Source organism: Acanthamoeba castellanii (assembly GCF_000313135.1).
Source record: "Acanthamoeba castellanii str. Neff unplaced genomic scaffold scf7180000084768, whole genome shotgun sequence".
NCBI lineage: Eukaryota > Discosea > Longamoebia > Acanthamoebidae > Acanthamoeba > Acanthamoeba castellanii.
The window spans coordinates 574119-582913 of NW_004457618.1; the positions used below are offsets into that span (position 1 = coordinate 574119).

Sequence of the window (8795 nt, forward strand, 5' to 3'; positions counted from 1 at the left end):
CGGGCGGGGCGACCCGGTGGTGAGGGAGAGGGAGAGGAGGTGGAGGGGTGGAGGGGTGGAGGTGTGTGCCGGCTGCTGGTCTTGGCGGCGGCGGGTGGTGTCGTCGGGGCAAAGTTGAGGATGAGGGTGGTCTGGTGTAGGTCGGGGAGGGTGACGTGGTGGTGGCCCAGGAGGAAGCTGTTCTGCTGTCGGTAGGGAACGCGGGAGAACTGGCGCACGCGGCTCTGCGTGCCATCGGCGCCGACCAGCACGTCAAAGTCCAGCGCCAGGAAGGCGGCCGGCGAGGTACTGTCGCGCGCGTCGGGCGTGCGGGCGTGGAAGCGGCGCGTGAGGGCGGACAGAGGACGCGAGCACCAGAAGAGCGCAGAGTCGTTGGCCCGCGGGTGCGCGTAGTGCGCCGCCGGCACCCCCGCCGTGGCATGGAACAGGGCACGCCCCGAGGCAGAGGAGGCGGCGGTGGAGGCGGGGCAGTGCGCCACGAACTCGTAGGCGTGGAGGATAGGCACGCCCACCGTCTGCAGCACCTTGGCCAGGAACTGCTCGAGCACCCGCGCCCGCACCGTTATCGCTCCCACGACCACATCCGCCTCCTCCCCCGCCTCCGCCTCCTCCCCCGCCTTCGGCGCCCCCAACCGCCCAACAGTGGCAACAGCCAGTCAGCGGCTGGCCTTCGCATGCGATGCCCATGTCCCCGCGAGAGAGTTGCGGGACACGCACCGGCAGCGGCGGCTGAGGCTGCTGCTGCTGCTGCTGCTGCTGCTGCTGCGTTGTCTTCGATGGAGTCCGCCAGTCCTGGAACTCGAGGAGGCCATTCTCCGGACCGCAGCCGCGCAGATCGGCAGTGAGCAGGCGGCGCGCAGCGGCCAGCCAGCCGAATCCCCAGCTCTCGAGGGTGGCCAGGCCGCGCGAGAAAGGTTGGTCGTAGATGTCGAACCAGGTGTCTCTGTACACACGACACACACACGATACACACACGACCAGGGTCGCACACACCACCACCACCACCACCACCACCCACGACACCACGACCACCAGCCACCACCAGCCACCAGCAGCAGCAGCAGCCACCACCACCACGTCACTCAGCTCTCAGGATATACCGCCGCCAGGTGGGCGCGCGTGTGGGCGGGGGAGGGGAGGGATGACCTGGTGTAGGCCAGCCGCTTCTCAACGACGCACACGCGGGCGCCGCCCTTGTAGGCCTCCAGGGCCGAGAGGAGGCCGGCAGGGCCGCCACCCGCCACCACCACGCGCAGCTTTCGATCTGCGCCTTTGCTCGGGTGCCGCTCTCCGGAGACCTGACAATGGGCGGACATGTCGGCGGGAGGACCAGGCTGGTCGCACGGTTCGAGATCGCGGTGGTGCTGGGCGGGCTGCTGGCGATCGCCGGCGCGGAGGCGTGGAAGGGCCAGGTGGCGGTAGAGAGTGTCGACAAACCGTCGGACCAGCTGGGCCTTGGCGGCCAGGCCTGGGTGGATCCTCTGCAGGCGTGCGTCACACGCGACATCACCTGCTCTCTCCTCGTGGCCATTCGACTCGTCATGGCGCCGGCGGTGGTCATGATGACGATGATGGTGGTGGCGGTGGCGGTGGTGACGATGATGATGACGATGTTCGCCATCACCATCACTATCACCATCGCCATCACCGCCATCGTGCGTCACACGAAGTGCCTCCCGCACGACTGTCGACAGTCCCAGACTGCGCCGCTCCTCGTGGTCGTGGCCTTGACCAGCCATCGCGAGGGCGAAGAGTGTCTGTGTGCCAGCCACAAGAGGCTCTGGTTGGTTAGCGAACATGCTTGGCTGGCTGGCTGGCGCGGGTGGCGGCTGCAGCACCTGAAGGAGCAGGAGGCCCGAACTGGGTCTCGAAGTACCCGGCACCCCCACCACAGCCGGTTGCTCGAGCGAGAGGGCAGAACCCAGCAGTGCCTCGGCCGCCTCTGCTTCCACCCCGCTGACCAGCCACTCCTGCCACCAAATAAATATATAATAAATATAATAAATGTACATACAAATAGGTATTCTGCTTCTCGAATAGATCTTCAATATTTAAGTGTTGTTTATTTAAAAAAATGCCGAACCCATTGATAAATGGGAAGCTGTAGTGGAGCACACATTATCACATGAAGGGGGCTGGTGTACCAGCTGCGCGCAGGGCTGCAGGCGCCAGGAGGCGAAAGACGACACATTACCTCCGAGAGAGTAGGCCGCGATGCTGCCGCTGCCGGCAGTGGCGCACAGAAGGAGAAGAAGAAAGACCACCAAGGACATAGGCCCACAAGCGCTCGAATAAAAAAAGCAGAATGGGCACCAAAAATTTCCGGCATTTTGGTTTGGGCATGCCTCGCAAGAACCCAGTTTCCCTTTCGAGCGCCAAATAAAAGTTGTGCATCAGCATCTTGTAGCCGCATGTTCGCCACCAAGCCTCCGGATGCGTGGGAGGGCTTGGACGTCATCGTGGAAGAATGCTCGAATCAGTCTACGGCTTCCCAAAACATCACACTTGCCGACTTGGCCGACGCTGATGACGTCCAACGACGCCAATTCACCCTCGATCTTTGCACATCGCAAACCCCTGGGGAGGAATCGCAATTTCACAAAGCCAGGGTTTGTGCTCTCTTCCCTTCCCCCTTGCACCTGTTTTATTCTTTTTGGCTCTACCGACTCCTACACCCCTCCTGCACCTCCCACCCCCAAATAATGTCTGAGATGCAAGGTGCTGGCCAGCACGATACTCACTACTCAGCCACGTGGTGCACCGCAGGCGCAGCGCTTGGGTCACATCGCGCGCGAGCTGCGTGCCAAGGACGGGGGAGTGCCCGTGCAGTCTCGCCTGCGCGGACTCCGCCAGTACGACGCCTGCTTCGTCGGTACTCCTCTTCCTCTTCCTCCTTCTCCTCATTCCTCGTCGTCCTCGTCGCGGAGGCGGTGGTGCTCCGAGGCAGGCGGGCCTGCCCGCGTGGTGGGGCCTTGAACACGAGCCGCGCTCTCTCGCTCTCTCTCCCTTGCACTTCTCTTGGTGGGATCCTGGGCGCCCGCTGAGCCGGTCGTGGTGGGTGGACACTGGGGCGCGCGCAGGGGCGGAGGCGGTGAACTGGCTGCTCAAGCACCGCTATGCGCAGACGCGAGTGGAGGCCGTCATGGTGGGCAACGACCTCATGGATGCGGGCCACTTCCACCACGTGGCCGACAAGACCGACTATGTGGGTACGCACACCCCCCCCCCGCTGCTGCTGCTGCAAGAGAGAGAGTAGTTTCACGCACGCACGCACGCACGCACGCACGAGTTCGCTCCATCACATTCCGTCCCTCATCCGCCGCGGCTGCGTGTGCTGACCTGCGTTGCATCGGGCGTGCGCGCCCTGCCTCCCGCCCAAAAGAAAGGAGATACAAGTACGCCTTCAAGGACTCCTCCGAGGACTACTACCGGTACTAGTCCTCTCCCCCGACACACACGGCACGTACGGCACGCGCCACACAACGGACACAAGCGACCGGCTCTTGTGGTTCCTTCTCACACGGCCGCCCGCTGGCCCACATGGGGCGTCAGCTTCTATGTGCACGAGGTGGAGGAACCCAATCAGCTCAAGAAGCGGATGGAGAAGCGGGAGAAGATGATGCGGCAGAAGCAGCACCGCAGGGCCAAGAGCGAAGTGGGCACCACGCGCGAGAGCGAGCCGACCTCGCCACGCCTCAAGGAACACTCGGGCAGTGCCATCGTCGAGAGCAGCACCACCACCACGAGCTCCGTAGAGCCCACGCGACCGGTAATCCTCCTCCTCCTCCTACCACCACAAGCCACCAGGCTGTGGTGAGCATCGCATTGACCGGTGTGTGGTTGGCTGTGTGTGTGTGTTGCCGTGTGTGCCGTGTGTGCCGTGTAGCGCTCAAAAGTGGTAAAGAGGCACAATCGCGCCATGTCTTCTTCGGATCCGTCCCTTGCTGGCTCCGTCAGTTTGGACGCCTTCCCACTCGGCTCCGAGGACAGCGAGGCCGAAGCACACACCCCGATAGCCGACCTCAGGAGCAGCGGCGAAGAGGGCAAGGGCTCCTCCTCATCCCTCCCCGGTGCGTTGCGCAACTCCTCCTCCTCCTCCCCCCTGCCCATACACGCCGACCTTAACGCAGGCAACCTGTGGTGGCGGGTGGCGGGTGGCGGGTGGCCGCTTGTCTCTGTGAACGCACAGTGCGGGTGAAGAACAAGGTGCGGCAGGTAATGGGCGAGAAGCTGCGGCCGGCGTGGATCGAAAGGACATACGCTGCACCCGAAGGCCTATCGCCTGAGGAGGTCGAAGACATTGTGTGGTACGTGCGGCTCCGCCTCAGGCGGTGCGCTGCCGCCTCGCGTATACCCCAACTCACCCACCCACCCACCCACCGTGTGTGTCGTGGGTCGTGTCTCTCCAACAGGGGCTACCAGAAAGTGGATGACACCCCGTACGAGCAGATGGAGCTGCTTTCCAGCACCAACACACTGCATAAGGGCAACATCGAACGGGTATACAGCATCCCCCGTCCCTTGTTTGCAGCAGGCGCGGGGGTCAGCGGGAGCTGTGTGTGTCGTGGGTCGTGGGTCGTGTGTGTACATCTGATGGGGTAAGCTGCTGCGTGCCGTGGTGATATGTCATGCTACAGGCCACGGGTACGGTGTACATGATCGGCCTGGATGGCACGGAGGCGTCGAAGCGTGCCTTCCAAATGCTGGTGGGCCACATCCTCAAGCCGACCGACTTCGTCTACCTTATTGCCAGTGCGTTTTTTTTTTTTGGTTTTTGTTTTTTCCCTTCCCCCCCCTTCTTTTGTTATCTCCCCTTTGTCCTCTGCGCCTCCAGCAGGCGGCCGCACTTCTCTCCTTGGAGGGGTCCACGTGCTGACTGGCTTACTGACTGACTGGGCGGGCGGGTGGACGGGGAGCTCACAGTTCGCGAGCGGAAGATCCCGGACAGGCTCGCTCTGCTCTCGCGCAATTCGCCGGAGCGGCTCAAGTGGCAATTCGATCTGTGGCGCGTGGCCCGCAAGATCCTACGCCCCGCACACAAGGAGCTCCTCGCACGTCAGGTGCCCCTCTCCCACTTGACTACCTACTCTTTGCCGTTGGGGAGGACCTGTCTCCTCACACACACATGCGGCACACACCACGTGTGGTGCGCGCCTTGTCGGTCAGACCGAGCACTCGGCGCTGACGCCCAAGTCGTCGGATGCCCGCAAGAAATTCATCCGCCTCGCCCGGCAGTACCAGGTGGAGACCATCGTCCTGGGCAAACACGGCAAGGCCGACGTCAACCCTCTCTCTGCCGTGCAAGGGTACTAACGTTAGCGAGCCAGCTGCCTCTCCTGCCTTGCCTTTTTCTGACTTCTTCTTCTTCTTCTCGTCCTGTTACTCCTCTGGCGATGGCGGCTGGCGGGGTACAGGCACTTCCGGAAGATGACGGGCTTTGTCTGCAAGCACGCCAAGTGGGGCGACGTGCTCGTCTTTTGAAACGCGCCTCCGGAGCAAAGGAATACAACACCACGAAGAGGGTAAATAGTATTTATGATCTTTCCATTTATTTATTTATCACCGTGGCGGCGGTGGTGGTGATCGGGTGGCGGTGCTGTGCGCCGTCTCTTCCGGGAGTGCTCGGCGCCGCCGTCGTTGCTCTTCTCCTCACCCTCCTCGGGCGCCCGGTTCTCCTCCTCCTCCTCCTGGATGGCGGCGGGGAGGACGCCGGCCTCGGCCTTATCAGGAGCTTCTTGGGCTTGGGCGTCGGCGGCGCAGCGGGGGCAGGCGCAGACGAAGCCGTAGCTGCGGAGCTGTTGCTGTCTCTCGGCGAGGGGCAGGTGTCGGTAGATGTAGGAGATGGAGAGCTCCTCGCCTGCCGCAATGTCGCGGAGGGCAAAGACGAGGGCCTGCCCGTCCTCGAGGTAGGCCACCTGGCAGTTGGGCTCGCACGAGTGGTTGAGCGTGGAGAGCAGCGGGAAGAAGGCGTAGCCCTTGTACGGCGGAAACAGCCCCGACGTGAACTTGCACCGGCGCGGGGAAACCACTCCGTCAGCAGCAGCAGCCGTCCAGTCAAACTCAAACTCATCCTCTTCTCCTTCATCCTCCTCCTCCTCCTCGCCGTCTTCACTCTCCACATCATCATCGCCATCCTCCTCGTCGTTCTCCCCCTCGTTTTCTTCTTCGTCGTCCTCGTCCTCGTCCTCGCGGTGCTCTCTCCGACCGCTGTTTCCAAGGTCGCCCACCCTCACGCAGCACTCATGGGCGTCGTGGTCGTGGTCGTGGTCGTGGTCGTGGTCGTGGTCGTGGTCGTGGTCGTGGTCGTGGTCGTGGTCGTGGTCGTGGTCGTGGTCGTGGTCGTGGTCGTGGTCGTCTTGCCTCTCCAGCAGTGGAGTGAGGAACGGAGAGAGAGCGTGCACGGCATCTCTCCTGTGCTCGTGTGGCAGGGCGTCGAGCATCAGGAAGTAGGGCACTAAATATATAGGTATATAGAATATATTCATCTTCCGTGAGCAGCAGCAGCAGCAGCCGGAAGGTAGGAGGAGAGCGTGGCACGCACCTAGGGGGGACGGGACCTTGATGCTGATGGTGTTGAGGTTGAGTCCGCCCAAGAGGAGCGAATAGGCCGACGTGGTGAAGAACTTGGCCTCGAGGCCAGGGAACTGGCGGAGCTCATCTGCAAAGAGCTCACGAAGCATGCCCAAAGACTCCTCTGAGGAGAGCCGACGTCGGGAGGCGGTAGGGGAGCGGGCGCGGGGTGGCGCAGAACAGTGTGTCGTGTCGTGTCGTGTCGTGTCGTGTCGTGTCGTCAATTCATGAATGCCACTGCTCAGCCTCCCCCCCTTCCACCCAGGCAGCCCGCCGGTATGTCGCTCACCGCCTCGTGGGGCCGGGTGCGTGCGCACCTGTCTGAGACAGCATTTCGTGCCGTAGGGCGGCCGGATCCTGGTCTTCGGGCAGATCGACGGTCTCCCAGTAGGGGCGGGTGGCCATGTACTCGAAGGGCTGGGCGGCTTCCTCAAGATCTCCTCCATTCCTGGACGATAATTGAAAGGAATCGATGAGTGGGGAAATACATAGATCTATATAAATATATAGTTATATAAAGTGTCTGGTCACGTGGAACGACGGGCATCACCATGCCGTACGCACGCACGCACGACACGCACACGACACACGACACGCACGCACACACATACACACACACACACCGCTTCAACCGGTTCACGATGGCGTAGATGAAGACTGCCGCAAGGATGAAGAAGCGATTTCCAGTGGCATCTGCGTGCTGCTTGAAGAGCCGGAGCACCGCGGCAGGTGGCCCGGTCTGAGCGGAGAGCAGGAGACAAGCGTCCGGGACACACACACACACACACACGCAGAGAGAGAGAGAGAGAGAGACACCCACGACACATACACCCACAAGTATACACACACGGCACACACACACGACACACACGACACACACTTGCATTAGAAAAGGGTTGCAGAAAGAGGGTGGAGGAGGATGGATTGACGTGCCTTGAGCTGCAATTCGAGCGATTGAGCCTCCGAGCGACAGTGCGGGCTGCAGTACAGCAACAAGGAACCATCGGGTGTCTGACATATGCAAGGGTGGGTGGGTGGGTGAACAGGACGTGGGGGACGAAGGGACTGGCCTGGTACTCACCTGGCGGGTGAGCACGGTAGAGGTGAGGGCGGCCTCCTCGGCAGAGATGGCCGGGAGGGCAAAGTTGGCGTTGGGAGGGAGGTGGGCCTGCAGAGCATCACCACCACCAGCAGCGGCGGCGTCCACGCGCAGCGTTACCGCCTCCCCGCAGCTCAAGAGCGCCAGCTGCAGCCAAAGGGACCCCACAAACCTGCACGACGGACAAACAGACACGCCAAAACCAATAACAGACGGGGTCACCGATCACCCCTGCCTGCAAGGAGGCGGTAGGCCAGCAGTAGAAGCAGAAGCGGCGGCGCACCTATGACAGTGTTCACAGGTCGCCACAGGTCGGCGATACTCCGCACAGCAGCCTGCTGCTTTTGGCGGGGGGGGGGCAGAGGTTGAACGGCGGCCTGTGATATGCTGTAAGAGAAAGAGGTAATGTACCTTCATGGAGTGCGGTTTGTTTGCGTGATTGCAAGCAGGCAAGAGAACAATCACGGAATACAACAGCCCGATCTTCAAAGGAAGACACAGCAAAGCAGCCTTTTCCCTGGCGCTCATCAATGTGCTTCACTTCCACGCCAAAGCCAGCACCAAGTGCACGGTAGTAGTTGGCCTCCGCTACTCTCATCTCGAGTAAGAAATCTTCCCTTTTGTTTGGAATGTTTGGCGGGAAAAACTGTGCTCCTTTGTTCCAACGCCACACACACCTTAGCAGACCACGTTTGCTGATGTGCCCCTTTCGAAGGTTCCATCTGAAGGGCTCCAAGCTCTCACCATCTTATTAATGCAGCATATCTTTGGGGATGCAACGATAACGCGTAGTATGGATAAAATGCGTAGCATGCATGCTATTCAGGTCACATTTGCAGTATGAGTTGGAAGTACATGAAGAATGCATGGTGTGCCTTGGCCACACATGAAATATGCATGTTGCATGCAGACCACACACCTAACATGTGTGTTATGTGGGGACCACATGCATGACATGTGTGTTATGTGTGGACCACATGCATGACATGTGTGTTAGTGTACACATTTTACATAATGCCGACATGCATCTTATCCATGGACACCATGCATAAAATGCATGCTGGCATTATGTAAAATGCATTTTGGTGTTTGAACCACATGTAGTGCAATGCGTGTTGGCATGTGT

The 8795-nt window shown here is 61.0% G+C and overlaps 3 protein-coding genes across 3 annotated transcripts in view; 1 reads left to right on the forward strand and 2 right to left on the reverse strand.

The window, feature by feature from the left end:
* The window catches only part of ACA1_255890 (uncharacterized protein), a gene marked incomplete at both ends in the record, with an annotated part of 3403 nt that extends 1749 nt beyond the window's left edge, over window positions 1-1654 (reverse strand). Inside the window, 4 exons of the mRNA XM_004367657.1 lie at window positions 14-617; window positions 718-943; window positions 1147-1481; window positions 1511-1654. Coding sequence (XP_004367714.1) covers window positions 14-617; window positions 718-943; window positions 1147-1481; window positions 1511-1654 — 1309 coding nt within the window. The remainder of the gene's footprint in view (window positions 1-13; window positions 618-717; window positions 944-1146; window positions 1482-1510) is intronic.
* Window positions 1655-2411: 757 nt separating this feature from the next.
* ACA1_255900 (domain found in dishevelled, egl10, and pleckstrin domain containing protein) lies at window positions 2412-5481 on the forward strand (the record flags this gene model as incomplete). The annotated part of the gene is made up of 12 exons (XM_004367658.1): window positions 2412-2609; window positions 2767-2872; window positions 3081-3209; window positions 3383-3431; window positions 3553-3769; window positions 3887-4070; window positions 4190-4331; window positions 4413-4500; window positions 4638-4752; window positions 4924-5060; window positions 5167-5306; window positions 5415-5481. The coding sequence occupies 12 exons, from the start codon at window positions 2412-2414 to the stop codon at window positions 5479-5481; spliced, it is 1572 nt and encodes a 523-aa protein (XP_004367715.1).
* A 71-nt stretch (window positions 5482-5552) lies between these two features.
* Window positions 5553-8197, reverse strand: ACA1_255910 (Histone-lysine N-methyltransferase; the record flags this gene model as incomplete). The annotated part of the gene is made up of 8 exons (XM_004367659.1): window positions 5553-6454; window positions 6542-6658; window positions 6888-7018; window positions 7194-7309; window positions 7652-7841; window positions 7892-7904; window positions 7953-8004; window positions 8081-8197. The coding sequence occupies 8 exons, from the start codon at window positions 8195-8197 to the stop codon at window positions 5553-5555; spliced, it is 1638 nt and encodes a 545-aa protein (XP_004367716.1).
* Window positions 8198-8795: the final 598 nt, after the last annotated feature.